Source organism: Piliocolobus tephrosceles, chromosome 1, assembly GCF_002776525.5.
Source record: "Piliocolobus tephrosceles isolate RC106 chromosome 1, ASM277652v3, whole genome shotgun sequence".
Taxonomy (NCBI): domain Eukaryota; kingdom Metazoa; phylum Chordata; class Mammalia; order Primates; family Cercopithecidae; genus Piliocolobus; species Piliocolobus tephrosceles.
Window position 1 is genome coordinate 159,316,227 of NC_045434.1, and position 18,938 is coordinate 159,335,164.

An 18,938-nucleotide genomic window follows, 5' to 3' on the forward strand; every position below is an offset into this window, starting at 1 on the left:
AGATCGCGCCATTACACTCCAGCCTGGGCAACAAGAATGAAACTCGGTCTTAAAAAAAAAAAAAAAGAATTCCCAAAAACGACTAGCATTGGTCTTACTTACCATAAAATGATAGCCTAACTATTGATACAAATAAAGAGAGCTAGCTAAGTATGCTTACTTCTTTAAAAAGTAGTCTTTTTTTTATTTTCTAAAGTACTAAATATAGATAGCTATTAAGGTACCATAAATGTTTTAGCAGTACTCAAGGACCAAAAAAATGTAGAAGTATAAATGTAATGAGAAGAAGTTAAATAAACCTCTTTCAAAGATCCTATAAGTAGAATAGATCAGATTAGACAAGCTTATTGGAAGGTAAAAACACAGCTCATTTGATAAAGCAGTTCTGAGAAATCCAAAAATACCATTTCTCTTTTTAAAAAAATCAAAGAAGCACTTGGACTAACAAGAAATAATGCACAATTTGGCTTGATCAAATACTTCATTAATTTTTTTCCTACCCCTAAGGGATTGCCCTTTTAAAATCTTCTTCAAATAGAATATAACCTAATTGCTTGCACCGTTCTACAGTTTGCAAAAGGATTTTTATTTCAACAGTGCCACCTAGTGGACCAATCCCTACTTTCAGCTGGTCACTAGTTTATTTCATTTGCCTCAAACGCTAAGATTCCTCAAATAGCTTTTTTTTTTCAGTACACAATACTCCTAACAATATTAACATTCAAGAGGAAATTTTAAAAAATATCATAATTTACAGGTTTTTACCTTCTGACAGTCTGTCTCTAATAAAATTAGGTCATTTACAAACACAATATTTTAAATAAAGGTACCTTGGTGATTTCTTCAGAAGCTCGTTCGAAGTCCTGAACATTTCGACAGTAAAATCCTATTGTACAGCTGGGATCCATTTTTCGAAACGACATCTTTTTGGGAGAAGGGCAGTGGAATGTCTGTAATTTTTAAAGTTCTTTAGGATTAATTTATCTTTATTTGATAGACAAGTATATATAAAACTATTATTTAAAATTTTCTATCTAGCTTTTTCTCATCACTATAAACATGATTTTCAAATGGTGTTTTAGTTCATCCTATGCAGATGGTCCTCCCCACTCTGCAAAACTATAAAACACAAGAGCCAACTTTTGTATATATTTAATTCACCAAATTTCAACCTTTCGTGACATTAGTGCCATTCTGCCAAAGAAAGGAAGCGTGTCAAAAGTGGTATGCATTTCTAACACTTGAAAAGATGAAAAAGATATGCACAGCCTAGTACAAGGCTTGGAATCGAGTTAGTCATTTCTATTAAAATGCAGTTAAGTCTGTTTTGTTGGAGATTTTGGGTAATGTTTGTTAACCTTTTAACAAGGACATCAAGACTTTTTAAACAAATATACAGATTCAGGTAAATGTTCTATACTGACATAAAAACAGGTCAACTTGAGGGGTTTAGCAATTCACACAATTAGTACAGAACTGCATATTCTTCAACTTTCTCTTTGAGTGTGCTTTAATTCTTGTTTCTTCTCAGACAACAGGCTGGAACAGGTGAAACCATTCCATTATGGTCCTTGCTCTCTTTCTCATCAGTCCTTTTGTCTCTTTAGTTCACTTTTCTCCAACAGACACAGTGCCACAGATATAAATGGGCTGGGGAGGCTGCCCTAGTTTCTCTACTGTCTTGCTAATGGATTTGGCTAGAGTTTGGCATCTTTAGGGAATACAAAAGTAGAAAAAGGACAGAATATAAAAGTAATCATTGCAATCTTTTTGTTCTTCACAATCACACCTTAGTACTATGTTTAAAAAAAGTTTTTAATGCTTAAATGCTTTGCCTGTCCTTAAAAATCACTGATGTGACCAAGTCTTTTTCTGTATGTAGAAAACATAAGTTTGTATTAAAAAGAATGTAAGACGATATATTCATATTTATATAAATAAACTAAGGATATACAAAAATTAACAAGTTTGTGGGAAAGGGAGAGAACTGGGTAGATGGGAGACAAGTGTGGGAAATATTTGAATTAAAGAACAAGCTCAATTAACAAATAATCTAGGAGCTGGGTGCTATGGCTCCCATGTACAATCCCAGCTATTCAGGAGGCTGAGGCAGGAGGACTGCTTGAGCCCAGAAGTTTTGAAGCTGCAGTAAGACATGATCATGCCACTAAACTTCAGCCTGGGTCAGAGGGCAAGATTCTATCTCCATTAAGGGGAGGGGAGGGGAAGGGGGAGGAGGAGAAGTAGGGAAGGGGAGGGGAGGGGTGGGGGAGGGGTAGGGGAGGGGTGAGGGTAAGGGAGGGGAGGGGAGCTGAATTTGCGCTCATAAAGTTATAATTTCCCTACATTCAATGCCTAAAACTAAGGGATTTTTAACTTCATGCTATCTATTAAAATGTAGAAAAACAAGTTGTCATATTTGTTATGTTCATGGTGAAATCAATTAAAGTCACTCTTTCTCTCCCTGTACATCCTAGTGACCCAATTTGTATCCCATATCATCACCAAAAGATATGCAAAATATACACATTCAAGCTGCTTTTTTTCCAATGAAAAGTTCAATTGCATATGAGATTCAAATCCAATAATATGTCAGTTAATATAGGCCAAAAAACGAGTTTTCAAAACTATGACTTCTGCAAAACGCTTAGCTAACTTACTTTACACACTGAGATTCAACCTAGCTAGACTGGAACCTCCATGGCACTAGTCAATACAAGTATAATCTTAGTTGGACTTTTTCTAACATTGATCCACCTGTTATATTTGCAAAGAAATATTTAAAACAGATCTAGAAAAGCACAGAAAAGCTAAACAAATTTGTTAACAATTTACAGAAGAATGAGTATATTAGGGTATACACCACAGTTCTAAGTCATATTTGTAAGAAATTATTCTACATACACGGTGTCTACAAATAACCATTTCCCCAGCTCATTCCAAAGACAGTAACAAGGAATGCTTCTTAACTTTTTTTTCCAGTTGGGGATAAGGAGGGCCAAAAGCTTGTACATGGTCTAATAATATATTTTTGAACTCATCTACAAGGGTATCCTATATTATAGTAAAGCACTGGTAAAAGTTTTCATGTAAGAACTTGAATAAGGCTCATGCCTGTGCCTAGAAACTCAGGAGGTTGAGGTGGGAGGATTGCTTGAGTACAGAGGTTTGAGACCAGCTTGTGCATCATAGCAGGACCCTATCTCTAAAATTTTTAAGTAGCCAGGTGTGGTGGCGTTCACCTATAGTCCCAGCTACTTGGGAGGCTTAGGTGGGAGAATCGCGTAAGCCCAGGAGTTTGAGGCACCAGTGAACTATGGTGGTGCACTGCACTCCATCCGCACTGGGTGACAGAACAAAACGCCATCTCTAGAAAACAAAACTTTTTAAATTTTAAAAGGCTTTTCATGTAGGAACCAATAAGACTAAACCAGCATAGTCTTATTACTATCTCACTGTATTGACTACAATTATCAGAGATAATAACAAATATTAAATTGTTATTCATGGTTGTTTTAATATCTACAAAGAACTTTTAAAATATTCACAAAAACACAGATAGAAATCTCTGATCACTGAAACTGCTATTGGGTATTGCTGCATGAGCACTAGGACTCATACAACAGAGAGGCATTTTATATCATTTAAACTTTTTTTTTTCTTTGAGATGAAGTTTCACTCTTGTCGCCCAGGCTGGAGTGCAGTGGTGCAATCTCTGCTCACTGCAACCTCCGCCTCCAAGGTTCAAGCAATTCCTCTGCCTCAGCCTCTCGAGTAGCTGGGATTACAGGCACGTGCCACCACGACGGGCTAATTTTTTTTGTATTTTTAGTAGAGATGGGGTTTCATCATGTTGGCCAGGCTGGTCTCAAACTCCTGACCTTAGGTGATCCACCCACCTTGGCCTCCCAAAGTGGAGGGATTACAGGCAGGAGCCATCATGCCTGGCTATTCATATCATTTTGTTCACCCAAGAAGATTCTAAGGCCAACCAACATGAATTTACAATTCGCAATTGTTGTCTATTGCAGAACAAGTTAAACTTTCAAATATTTTCCTCATTCAGGGCTATGTTCACTTCATGATAATTTTTGAGCTATGCACTTAAGATTTTTTTCAATTTTTAAAATTCAATGGTAAGAGGAGTAGCATCTACTTGACAAACGCACTTTAAGGAGTATTCACCAGATACACTTCTGTAACAGTGATTCTGGAAATACTGGCCAGGGAGAATCAATTCCCATTTATTTCCATTTTTGATACATTATTTACCAATTGCTGTAATAGTTATTAGGCACCTACAAAATGACAGACACTATTCTAAGCTTATTGTTTAGAATAGTGAAGTCTGATTACCTAAACATACAAAAACAACACTGAAACATATGCTTATAGGTACAGCTATGCTATTTTGGTGATTCAGATGAAGCTTCCTAAGACAGTTAATTAGAAAATACCCTTACTAAAAAGTACCTACTGATAATTAACCCAAGACAGTTAATTTAAAAATACCCTTACTAAAAGTACCTACTGATAATTAACCGGGTATGGTGGCACGCACCTGTGGTCCCAACTACTTGAGTGGCTAAGGTGGGGAGATTACTGAAGCCCAGAAGGTCAAGGCCACAGTGGGCTGTGATTACACACTACACTCCAACCTGAGTGGTAACAGAGCAAAACCCTATCCTCCACCCAAAAAACAACACAAAAAAACCTACTACTAATTGCAGTTCACATGTGTAATTCATAAAGGGTATTATCTTTCACTGATGAATTCACTCATCCAATCTATCTAGATGCCCACATACATAATTCTAATAGCTTTACTGCCACTATTTCTGAATTTCCTAAGATAGATTAAAACAGTTACCACTGTATGAACCTCCTAAAATCTGACATTTGGAATTGGGGACCCAGTAATCAGAACAAACTAACATGTCTATCAATAAAGCTTTTCTTACATACCCTCACTGCCAAAGCCCATTTGGGGTCTCTTCTCATTCCCTTCTAATTTCAAGTTGTTCTTTGATGACTTTTGTTTAAGGTTGCTCATGCTGCTCCTCTGAACCTCATTTTCTGTTTGAAAATTACAGTGTGAGTTTCTACATTATAATGTGCCCTCACACTGAACCATGTGCCTCCATTCCTAAATCCTAACCAAAGATATCCCTGGCATATCTTCAATACTAGACTTAGGATCCAAATATAACTGCTGATGCTCACTTCACAATGTGTTAAAAACTCAGTGAAGATAGCTAAAAATGAGGAAGAGTCTCTTAAAGGTTAGTATAGAAATTCAATAGTATATACTAATTTATTTCAGAAGAAAATGTCACAAGAATTAAACATTAATAGAAATGTATATAATCAAAACACTTGGAAACACAGAGAAGAAGAATTCAACAAAGGACTCAAGAGTTTAGGACAATCCCTTGCACCTAGAAAATGCTCATTAAAAAAGAAAGAAATGAGTTAGTCTGATTTGGTTTCAAAATGTTAAGAGTTCAATTCTAGAAATGTAGAAATTCAACACTGTAAGAACAACAAAAGATACAATCTGTTTAAATCTCTTCTTCAATCTCAAATATTCTCATATCATCCCACTTCCTTAAAATTTCACAATCTATTAGATTTAGAGCACTCAAAATATCAAAGGACTACCAGCAATTATTTATGTGGAATCAATGAATGATTTGAGATTTCAATTTCTCCATCTATTAACCAAAAAAAATACTGATCCAAAAAGTTCCCTACAAAAATGATTTTAATAACTGAAGTATAATTGTGGTTTTAGAATATGCATATAATTTTTTATATTAATCAACTACAAAATTTCACTAGCTATAAATATACAAGCAGTATAGTGAAGCGAGGATGGTTAGTAATACAGGGTAGTTAAAACACCTTCAATTGGTGTATTATAAACTTAAAAGATGATTAAAAGCAAAAAGTGAAATTTTATTCCTCTACAACTTGATATAATTTTTATATTATACTTTCATAGGAAAACAAGTGATGCTACTAACTAAAATAAATCCCTTCATTGCAGAAAAATAAAAATTTTTAAGAGGAATTTTCCACACAGATTAAGATATTCTACCAGAATCTCAAAAATATAACATCTATAAACCCATTCTATAAGTGTCCCAATATATAAGAAATGTTTCTGTGCATTTAAGAAGTCAATTTTAACAAATTTTACCTTACACAGTAAAATCTTAAAAGCAAGTATTCCTTTCCATTTTCACTATTCACTAGCCTACTTCAAACCTTTATTATTAATAAGTCCCTCCTGGAGTGCTGCAACAGTCTCCCAATAATGAGTTGAAGCCTTTCTAATTTTGATTGTATACACATAGCCAGGATATACATTTGCTTGGTATCTTTGCAGTGTCTCAAAATATCAGATGGATAATTTCTCTCTACTGGCCAAAATAATCAGACCAATAATCTTTTAATTTGCTTATTTAGGTAATACTAAAATACTAAGAACAATTTTCATCTAAATCTCAAGTATCTACTGTTTATAAGGAGTCAATTTGGCAGTGATCTACTGGAAATGTAACTTGGACACAAGAATCAGTGCTACAAGACCAAAAGGCAGAAAGAGAATTACAATGTAGTTCATATGGCACAATTATTCTGTAGTGCCTTCCCCAGTATCAATCAGTCAACTAGCAAATATTTATTAAGGTGCAAGATACTATGAAAGAACAAAATAGACCTGATGTCTGGCCTCCAGATGCTTATACTTTAATTGAAGTAATAGTTTACAAAGGATGCCAAAATGTTTTATAATGTATCTTTCTGAACCAGATTTTAACCTTGTGGTTTATCTGTTTTCAACATTCTACCTCTTAAATACTATTAGGTGTTAATATTAGCTAGCAAGCAATTACTAAAACAAAGTATTCAACTACATTTGCAACTCATTGAGTCCTTGAAAATTAGTGATCCATGACACTCAAGTGATTTAAATTATTTTATTCTGTAAAATTACTTTAGTCTGTAAAAGCACCAACTGGGAAAACAATCAAAACCATGTAATAATTTCATGTTTCATTTATGTACTCTCAAATTTTTCTGAAAAAATACTGGATCACAAAATAAATGACCTATATAAAGGAAAAGAAGAGGTTAAGAAATAAAAACTAAAAAAAAAAAAATTAGAAACCCAACTAAGCTCTTAAAAACTTCCAACTAAAGGCTAAGATTTAATTACTGTACTCAAAGCAAAATAATTTAGCAGATAATCTCATTAAGTCGCTTTGTTACTCTAACCCGTCTATCCCCTTCTATTTTTCTTTTTTTTTAAACAGGCCTAACATTTTAAATTCTTCAGTACTGTTTAGCTGTCGCTATACAAAATTACTTGGAGACTTGATCATTTATTTTAGTACGGCCAGGGTTTCTAACAAGTTAGAGACAAAGATAAATGAAGAAAAAAGTATATCATAAATTAAAATTCAGCAACAAAGCACTTAACCTTTGACCACTGTGTTAATTATGGTTCTATAAATCAGTAAAATATTGATTATTAACCAGCAGTTATAATACTATAAAAGTATAGCTACTTAGCACATCTCTAAATAATTAGTTTACTTCATATGGTAAGAAAACAGTATCAGCTCTTTATCCATAGTACCTCAAGAGGGAAATCCTTTATGCTGACATCTACAAAAGACTGGCAGTAATGAGGATCCATGTAAATCAAACTGTCATCTACAAGGACAAAACAGAAGACAAGTAATTCAAAAAACACCTTATTATTACACTGCTTACAATCCAATTTCTATGTAGAATAGCTGAAAAAAATCTGGGAGTAACAGCTTGCCAGACTGATACTCATTGACTGAAACATAGGTTTGCACAGGATAGATTAACTTTTGCATAATCAAATATGCTTGTATAAGCAGAATTTTTATAAAGTGATGAGACTGTCATTTAATTTTTGGTGATAAAATTACTTTCACAAACACACAATTATATTCTACAGTTTGCATATGAAAAATGTATTGCACTTCTTTATCTTGACAGGAAGAACATATTGCTTGTCATTTTATCATCAACTTGCACCACTAAAACTGGTAAAAAGTAAATATGTAAATAGCAACTGCCAGAATGTGGCAGCAATGTCTTCTGAAGTTTAGTGCAACCAATAAATTATGCCTTGTTTATGCAATAACAGAAATTAAACATACATTTTACAGAATCTAATTATGTTGTGGACCAAATGACAAATGAGTGGCTATAGTAGGACTGATGAATGTATAATGTACTCTCTTTGCTCTGTTAATCATCCTGTTTCCAGATGATCTCATATTAACTTTCTGACTTTTAAAAGAAAATAATGAAGAAATATATTTTACTAAATCACTAACCTTGAAATCCAGCAAAGTAATATGACTGTTTAGGTTTGCCACCAATAATACCCACACAATATTCCAAGCTTAAAATACCCTGCCAAAAAAAATTAATACAGATTTAGTCAAGAGACAAGTGGTAATTATTCAAAGCAAACCAATTTCTATTACTAATATTAGTAGTTCCCAAATTTACCACTACCAGTTATCATTTATATTACATTTGCACCCAGGTTCTGAAATCCACTTGTCTTCCAAACTGCCTTCCTCTTCTTTAAATCACTCAACATTAACATGACAAATCAAATATTTTGATCAGCATGTTGCTCAACAACATTAAACAACTACTACATAGAGAGATAATCAATTTTATCACCTTAAGGCAATAAAATTCCTGCCAAAGCCAATACACTTAGCCTTCCAGTTAGCTGGTGCAGCCTCACTGTGATCAACGTAAAATTTTTGTCAGGCTTTTTGAAATGCTAACAATAGTTCTTAGACCTTATTGCTGTTTTCATTGAACCTTGAGTCTTAGAATCACAAACTGAAAGCCATTTTCTAATCAATGGCATTCACTCAAATTTTTTATGCTACTTCATTTGAAATAAATATAAAGAGTAATGAAAACAACTTAATCCAAGGAAAATAATAATTATTACTGCATTTAAAGCCAATTTATTTTACTAATCATAAAATATCAGGAATACCACAATAAATTATTTAATACACCCCTCAGCAATCTATTCTAAGTAGAACTCTAAGTTAGGCCAAATCAACTCTATATCTTTTTAAAAACATGTCCAATTGAGTAAGTTTAAAATGTCTAGCGGAATGAATTAATGTCTTATCAATAGTTCCTGCAATAATTTTGATATATCCTATAAAACACAAACAATGATAAAGTATAGGTTATAAAATCCCAAAACTATTAAACAATAGTTAAGCTTTTCTTCTCTTAAATGAGAGGATGTTTTGAAATCTATAAGATACAAAAATAAAGAATATATGGACAAATGTTCTTTTTCCTTTAACAAGTAACCAAACCATAGAGAACACACAAACATACAGGAAATACAGAAAAAAGTAAAACTTTTCCAAAATTCCAACACCAAAGCTCATCATTATTAACATTTGAGGGAATACCTTCTTAACATCTGTCTATATTATATATATACGCACAGAGATTTACAAATACAACTTTATATATGTGAAATCTCACAACATATGCCATTGTAACCTTTTGTTGCTCATTATGTCATGAATATCTTTTCCTATCAATAGAAATCTATATTAACAATATGTAGTAGCTGAAAAATATTCTATTTTATGATGACAACAAAAATGTGCTTTAAAACTTTCACTATAAATATGTAAGTCGTTCCAAGTTCTCACTGTTATAAGTAACCCTCCACTATAGTTTGAACATTTTTATTCCCTCCAAAATTCATGTGTGGGAACTTAATCCCCAATACAGTGTTGAAAGCTGGAGCCTGTGCGGAGGTGTTTAGAAGTCATGAGGGCAGAGCTTGCATGAACGAGATATCAGGTTAAAATCTTAGAGCTAACTAAAAATAAAGATAAAATTGTATCAAAAATCTCAATGTTGCTATAAAAAGGACTTGTAGGAGTGGGTTCTCTCTCCTGCTTCTCTGCCACATGAGGACAGCGTTCACTCCCTTTCGGCCCTTCTGCCTTCCACCACGTGAGAGCGCAGCAAGGAGACCCTCATCAGATGCCAGTGCTTTGATCTTAGATTTTCCATCCTCCAGAACTGTGAGAGAATAAATTTCTGTTCTCTATAAATTACTCAGTCTCCAGTATTCTGTTATAGCAGGAAAAAATGGACTCGGACACCCTCTAAAGAACAAACTTGTATATTTTTAGTATTGTAAAAATATCATAAAGTTTTTTCTGAAATGGAGAGCTGCAACTAAAAAAAGTTAAATAAAACAGAGAAGGCATATCAGGTTAAAATCTTCGAGCTAACTAAAAATAAAGATAAAATTGTATCAAAAATCTCACTAAATAGTAAAAAGTTACTTATCAATAAAGAATTCTACTGTTTTCCCCCTAAATAAAAATCCTTAATACAATTAGAGAGTGCCTTACTTTACCGTGAGGCAGTCTAATCAGTTGAAATGCAATGTTTATATCATAGAGACCTGTGAGGCAGTGAAAGTTCTGTCTCTTACAACTGAGGAAAGAAAGAAAAAAATATATAGCAAGGATTGTCACTGACTCTCCTCAGAAAACGAATGGTTTTAAGTAATAGAAGAAAGACTTTGGTTCTTGACATCTGTATTTCCCTTGCAACGCATTAGAGCAATAGGTTTAGCAATAAATGCTTAGAAGCAGATTAGGAGCTAGAATGCCATTACATATAAGAGGCTGTATCTTCGGATTGAAACACTTTTCAGTTCCTAAAAGAGCTTCTTCACAGTTATTTTTCTAGTGGTGAAAATTTATTGAGCTGTATCCATGAAGCAATAAATAAGACTGGAGTAATCAGTCAAAAAGAAAAGTCCTAATTTGTCTCACTGAAGAAAAAGAACATATTGGATTTTCTTCATTCCAGGTCCTTAAAAATATATACATACATAAATAAATAAACCTCCTGTGGTAAGGACTAATAAAGCACACAACAAATTTCCTTCTTCTCATACAATGTAGCAGAATGCTATGTTGGCACTATCTCTGAAATACCTTGTTTAATAAATTTGAAAAATAGAACTAAATGGTAAATTTTAGATTCACCAATGTACATTGGTTTGGCAGGAAAAAATACAATGGCTGACCATATATGAAAAAAAGAAAAAAAATATTTTTCTTTTAGGGCTAATGAACACACTACCTTTTCACTTCTAAGTGAATACCTCTTTACATGTTCTCAATTGGGGTTTGACTCAACCATTCCCTCTGGCCAAACGTAATACCTATCATATAACCTACTCCATTACAGCCTAACCATTACAGCCTAGCTGTAATCCTAATGGATGTAATCCTAATGGATGTAATGGCTGTAATCCTAACCATTACAGCCATTTTTACCTAACTGGAAAATCAAAATGTTTCATCAGTCACTGCTCTCCCACTTTAGTGGACTACAGTGTAAATAGAGTTAGTAGAAGTTCAAGAAAATGTTACCTTTCAAAAAGTTCATGTGTTAGAGAAAAATATGAAAAACAAACTTAAGAGTCAAGAAAAGTCTAGTCTCTGCTACCAGTTTGCTATCTGAACTTGAATGTATCACTTAACTTTTCTATGTCTTTTAGATAAATTTATATTGAAAAGTATTATAAAAATTAGGGTTAACAAATATGTATTGAGTAACTCCTATATGTTAGGTACTGAGGCTTCACCATAGTTTGTTTAACAGCTTAACCATAGTTTGTTTCACTACAGCTTAACCATAGTTTGTTTCACTACAAAAAGAAAAGTCCTAATTTGTCTTGCTGAAGAAAAAGAACATCCTGGATTTTCCTCATTCCAGGTCCTTAAAAAAATTAATATAAATAAATAAACCTCCTGTGGTAAGGACTAATAAAACACACACCAAATTTCCTTCTCCTCATACAATGTAGCAGGATGCTACATTTCACTACAAACCATGGTTAAGCTATTAACCATGAATCACTCAAGAGCATTAGGCAGTGTGACCATCTGATGAATACTATCAATACCACCAAATAGCAAAGTCCTCAGTCAGATGAAACATGCCTGAAGCCATCTGCAGCCCATTCCACCAGGAATGAAACTTTGGCTAAAGGAATCAGTTCCAAGACCGCATCAGTTTCTAATCATCTCATGGTAGTAGAGAAGGCAAAAAAGAATCCAGTTCAGATTTGATTAGAACCCACCTAGAGATGACAACATGTCAGAAATCTCAAAACCCTCAACAGCTTCTCTACATGAAGTGGTTCACAGTTTCTCACACTGCACCAATAACCCTACTAAAGATACATGTCAGACATCAAAACCTTACCTTTATTTGGAAGATTAATATGTTATTGATATATCACAGTATTGTTACTGTAACAAATGTGCTTCCAAAATCTTAGTAACTATTAAGAAAAGCCCGTATACTAGCTAAAAAACTTCCATGTAACATATGTTAAAAACAATTGCTTTAGATTTCTAGAATTAGCACAATCTATCCTGAGAACAGATGTTCCAACTAAATATACAGAGACCATAATATGGGATTAATGCCTCATGGAAGGAACAAATTGTTATTAATCATAAAAGACAGATCCAGACTTTATTTCAACATTACTATATCCCAAAACACTCCAGTTAAAGAAGAATTCCAACTATTGCTACAAAAAGAGACTACTAAAAAATGAAGAATTTTATTGAAACTACGAAAAAATCTAAAAGCTTTCACTTAATCAGAAACTATTTCCAAGATATTTTATCATAAGTGAATGTCTTGGTGCCCAAAACAAGATAGCATAACTACACAGGTTCTTTTGGTGCAAGAAACCAAACAATGTGCTCCACAAAGAACCGATTTTTAACTGGCTAAGATAAAAAAAAACAAAGTTGGAACTCCTCCAAATACTATCTTCCTATCTTCATTATTTCTATCTACATAAATAATCTCATCTCTTATTGACATCATGGTGTCACAGGAAACATATTATGAGATAATACAGCAGTAATAGAGTTTTTTCAATAATTAATATGATATAGTTTAATGCTAGTTTTATGAATAAAGATACATACTTAAAATTACAAATAAGAATAATGAAACTGTAACTATATTACAGGTTATTATTATTGCTGCATTTGTGTCTCCCTGATTAGCTACAAAGATTAAAAGGCTTTTCATTGTTATAGAACACTGTGCTCTTCAACTCACATTGGTCTTATAATACTGAAATTTAAAATCTCTAATGTCAAACTTTACGACATACAACTGTAAAATCATCACTACTCATTTAACAGAAAAAAAAATTGCAAACCTTCTATATTTTTCATATTAGCTAGTATTGCCTTAAAAAAAATCAGCGCTTATTTCATACCTTCACAAATTCTAAGTAGTCGGTGTTGGTTCTTTCTCCACCAAGTCTAACAGGAACTAGAATAATAACAGCTTTGTCATCTGCATTATCAGAAGTCATGGAAGCACTCTGTTTATCAATTACATCACAATTGTAAACTGAGAAAAACATAATGAATATGTATTAAATTTTATATAAAAGTGATTTTCAGAAATATTTTTACCCAAATTTATCCTCCACCCGCAATGGACAGCTGGCTATGTCATCTCTGGCATCACCAGAAATGTCTTAGTAAGTTAAAAATACCACTAGGATAACTGGCTAGCCATACACAGAAGACTGAAGCTGGACCACTTCCTTACACCATGTACAAAAATCAACTCAAGATAGATTAAAGACTTAAAAGTAAAACTCAAAACTATAAAAACCCTAGAAGACAACCTAGGCAATACCATCCTGGACATAGGAACAGGCAAAGATTTCAAGACAAAGACACCAAAAACAATCGCAACAAAAGCAAAAATTGACAAATGGGATCTAATTAAACTAAGAGCTTCTGCACAGCAAAAGAAACTATCAAAATAGTAAACAGATAACCTATTGAATGTGTGAAAATATTTGCAAACTAGACATCTGACAAAGGTCTAATATTCAGCATGTGTAAGGAACTTAAACAAATTTACAAGAGAAAAACAAACAACTCCATTAAAATGTGGGCAAAGGACATGAAAAGACACTTTTCAAAAGAAGACATACATGTAGCCAATAAGCATATTTTAAAAAGCTTAATACCACTGATCATTAGAGAAATGCAAATCAAAACCACAATGAGATACCATCTCACACCAGTCAGAATGGCTATTATTAAAAAGTCTAAAGGTAACAGATGCTGGCGAAGTTGTGGAGAAAAGGGAATGCTTATATACCACTGGTGGGAGTGTAAATTAGTTTAACCATTGTAGAAAAGAAGTATGGCAATTCCTCAAAGAGTTAAAAACAAAACTACCATTTGACCTAGCAATCATTATTGGGTATATACCCAGGAAAATATAAATCATTCTACCATAAGGACACATGCACACGAATGTTCACTGCAGCACTATTCACAACAGCAAAGACACAGAATCAACCTAAGTGCCCATCTGACAGATTAAAGAAAATGTGGTACATATACACCATGGAATACTATGCAACCCTAAAAGAGAATGAGATCACGTCTTTTGTGGCAACATGGTTGAAGCTGGAGGCCATTATCCTTAGCAAACTAACACAGGAACAGAAAACCAAATACTGCATGTTCTCACTTAAAAGTAGGAGCTAAATGATTAGAACTCTCGAACACAAAGAAGGGAACAATAGACACTCGCGTATACTTGAGGGTGGAGGGTGGGAGGAAAGAGAGGAGCAGAAAAAATAACCACTGGGTACCAGGTGTAATATCTGGGTGATGAAATAATCTGTACAACAAACACCTGTGACATAAGTTTACCTATCTACCAAGTACCACATGTACCCCTGAATCTAAAATAAAAGTTTTAAAAAAATACCTATCTGATTTGTGTATTCAATAGATACTTATTGACAGCTAGCTACTATATGACACTGGGCTTTCAGCAGTAGGCAAAACAGAAAAATTCCCACTCTCCTTGAGCATGCATGCTCATGGAGGAAATAGAGATGGTGATGTGTGTTTTGAAAAAACAAAGAGAGAAGGGTAAACAGGAAATGCTGAGGGCAAGGCAATTTAAAATAAGGTGGTCAGGGAAGATCTTATGAGAAAGTAATATTTGAGTCAAGACCAAAAGAAAGAAACCAAGTAATACAGATACCTAGGGGAAAAGCATTCCAAGTTAAAAGATCAAAAAGTACAAATATCTTAAGGCAGAAGTATAATTAGCATGTCCCAGGAACAAGAGGACAGTCTTCTGGAGGGAAGTAAACAAGGGGTACAGTAGGAGGAAATGGAATTAGAAGATAACATTATATAGAGGAGAATGAAGACAGATTGTGTGAACTCTTGAAAACCATTATAAAGACCAGTTTTTCAGTGATGGGAAACCATTGAAGAATTGTTTAGGGATGTACTAATCTGACTCATAGTTTAACAGCCTGTTTCCTGTGTTCATAATAGACTGCACAGGCAAGGGGCTGCTCTGCCTATGGAGTAGCAATTTTTTTATTCCTTTACTTAATAAATTTGCTTTCATTTTACTCTAAAACTAAAATAGGCTACAGGGGCAAGGGCTACAGCACAGAGAACAGTTACAAAGCCATTGCAATTATCCAGCAAGAGATGATGGGGGCTTGAACAAAGGTAACTGTAAAAACAGGGAATGGTCGGCGGGGCACGGTGGCTCATGCCTGTAACCCAGCACTTTGGGAGGCAGAGGTGGGCGGATCACGAGGTCAGGAGATCAAGACCATCCTGGCTAACATGGTGAAACCCCATCTCTAGTAAAAATACAAAAAAATTAGCCGGGCGTGGTGGCGGGCGCCTGTAGTCCCAGCTACTTGGGAGGCTGAGGCAGGAGAACGGCGTGAACCCGGGAGGTGGAGCTTGCAGTGAGTGGAGATCACGCCACTGTACTCCAGCCTGGGTGACAGAGCTAGACTCCATGTCAAAATAAAATAAAATAAAAAATAGGGAATGGTCACTTACAGGTAGTAGAAAGTGATCAGTTCAGCCAAGCGCAGTGGGTCACACCTGTGATCCTAGCACTTTGGGAGGCCAAGGTGGGTGGATCACTTGAGGTCAGGAGTTCGAGGCCAGCCTGGTCAACATGGCGAAACACTGTCTCTACTAAAAATACAAAAAATTAGCCGGGCATGGTGGCAGGCACCTGTAATCCCAGCTACTCGGGAGGCTGAGGCAGAAGAATCACTTGAACTCGGGAGGCGGAGGTTGCAGTGAGCCGAGATCGTACCACTGCACTCCAACGTGGGCAACAGAGTGAGACTCTATCTCCAAAAGAAAAAAAAAGTGATCAGTTCATGTATCTGAAGATAAAGTAAGGACTCACTATTAAATATAAGATGTGAGAGAAAAAACTGAGTCACAGGTGATTTGAAGGGTTTTGGTTTAAGCAAACCATTTGTAAATGGTTTGCCATTTACAAAGACATGGAAGACTGGAGGAGGGGAAAATATAGGAGGGAGAACTGGGAATTCAGTTTTACACACGGTAAGTTTGAGATACTTGTTAGGTAAATAGAAAGGTTGAGTAGACAGGGACATATGCAACTAGAGTTTGGAGAGACGACTAGGATGGATCTATCAATTTGGGAGTTACCAACATGCAGATTACCATCTGCATTATAAAGCCACGAGACTTGGTGAATTCAAATCAGCATAGACAGAAAAAGAGATGAGATGAAGTCTAAATGCTGAGCACTAAAACAGCATTTTTAGAAATCAAGGAGATGAGGAAAAACCAACAAACGAGGCTGTGAAGGAGTGAATAAGGAGGTAGAGGGGAGATCTACAGAGTAGTGTCTAGAAATCAAGTAAACAAAATGTTGTAAGGAGGAAGAGGAAAGAGTCGACGCTGTCAAATGCTACTGATAGATTGTGTGATATGAGGACTGAGAAGTTACTGCGAGGCTTAGAAAGATTAAATTATTGGTAAGAGCAGTTTTGGGGTGGGCACAATGGCTCATGCTTTTTTTTTTTTTTTGAGATGGAGTCTCCTTCTGTCTCCCAGGCTGGAGTGCAGTGGCACGATTTGGCTCACTGTCGCCTCCGCCTCCCGGGTTCAAGTGAATTTCCTGCCTTAGCCTCCCGAGTAGCTGGGACTACAGGCACCTGCCACCACATCCAGCTAATTGTTTTATTTGTAGTAGAGATTGGATTTCACCATATTGGCCAGGCTGGTCTCAAACTCCTGACCCTGTGATACCCCCGCCTCGGTTTCCCAAAGTGCTGGGATTACAGGTGTGAGCCACCACGCCTGGCCAGCTCATGTTTATAATCCCAGCATTTTGAGAGGTTGTGGCAGGAGGATCACTTGAAGCCAGGAGTTCAAGACCAGCCTAGGCAACACAGCAAGACCCCCATCTCTATAAAAAATTTCAAAATTGGCCAGAGATGGTGATGCATGCCTTTAATGCTAGTTACTTGGGAAGCTGAGGCAGAAGTAACACTTGAGCTCAGGAGTTTTAGGTAACAGTGAGCTATGATTGCACCACTGCATTCCAGCCTGGTCAACAGAGTAAAATCCTGTCTCAAAAAAAGAAAAAAAAAAGAGAGAGAGAGAGAGAGAGAAAGAGAAAAGAGCAGTTCTGGTAGGGAGTTCAAGAGAAAATAGGAGGATTTGGTAGAAGCAAAGATAGACAAAATTTTATTTTATACAAATTAAAGTAGTTTTATTCAAAACATACTTTACATCCGTACTCCTTGTCAGTTGAATGAAACTCTTCTGATCTTCCCAGAAGAACTGAATAGGAAATTCTGCCACTTCTGTCCCAGTTCTTTCCTTTAAATTCCAAATTTAGACTGAACTATCAAATTCTTCTCTTCACCTAACTCCCCTATCTCCCATAGTCAATTGAAACCAAAGCTACAAAAATGCCATGGTAGTTCTCCCTCATCAGGATGGAGATTGCATTCTTACCCTTCATCTTCAATCAACACACATTTATTAAGGACCTGCTATTTATTGATGCGTTCTACACTAGAGAAGTATAAAATAAATAAGATCCTGACTTCAAAGAATGTCGAGCCCAATCGTTTGGTATTTTCCCTCCACTTCCAATATAAATGTAAGGGCTATGACATAGTCCAATTCTGTAACAGAGGCTCATTACAGCAGCAAATCTCAACCAAATGATTCTGATACCTTACTTCTATGCCTGCTACCTCAACAATCATTATATATAAGAAACAGATAATTATAAAGTGATATCACAAGTGAATTACAAGTACAATATTTAACGGAAGTATTTCCAAAATGTTACAGACCACACAGGAAAAGTAAACTAATTCCGCCTAACAAGAGTTGGGAAAGACTGCCAAAGGTGTAACCTTTGTGCATGTTCTTGAAGAATGAATAAGACTTAACGAGAGGCATTCTAATAATAAAGAACATTCCAAGCAGAGGCAATAATATGCACAAAGGCATGGGGATAAAGATAATGACACCATGTCTAAGGAATGGCCTGAGGGTGGAAAATACTTTAGTGTACTGTGTATGGAAGATAGTGTTAGAAGGTGATGCTGGAAATGTAGTTCAGGGCAAATTATAAAGGACTTCATTGTGCTTCATATGCCAAGATAACATGAGACTAGAGTTAATGGGCATTCATTGGCTTGTAGATAAAGGGACATGATCAGCTTCTTTTGATCAGATGGACCAAAAAGGGAAGAGAGACAGGGAAATCAAGTTAAAGTCCAAGCAAGAAGTAAGGGTCTGATCTAAATCAACGAGAATGGAGATGAGAGAACAGATTTCAGGACCATTTTCTTAAATGTTGACTGACTATAATATAAGCAATCAAAAAGCGGTCAGGAATAAGTGGGTTCTACTTAGGACTTGAGTACATATGTGGACATGCCGCTATTAGTCAAGAGAAAACAG

The 18,938-nt window shown here is 35.2% G+C and overlaps 1 protein-coding gene across 6 annotated transcripts in view; it reads right to left on the reverse strand.

Moving 5' to 3' along the window:
* The window catches only part of ATG4C (autophagy related 4C cysteine peptidase), an 85,536-nt gene that overhangs the window by 23,318 nt on the left and 43,280 nt on the right, over positions 1 to 18,938 (reverse strand). For all 6 annotated transcript variants that reach the window (XM_023194975.1, XM_023194970.2, XM_023194973.2 and 3 more), the window contains exons 7-10: positions 13,388 to 13,524; positions 8,382 to 8,460; positions 7,646 to 7,722; positions 831 to 950 (exon numbers count right to left, since the gene is read on the reverse strand). In XM_023194975.1, the coding sequence (XP_023050743.1) occupies positions 831 to 950; positions 7,646 to 7,722; positions 8,382 to 8,460; positions 13,388 to 13,524 (413 nt within the window). The remainder of the gene's footprint in view (positions 1 to 830; positions 951 to 7,645; positions 7,723 to 8,381; positions 8,461 to 13,387; positions 13,525 to 18,938) is intronic.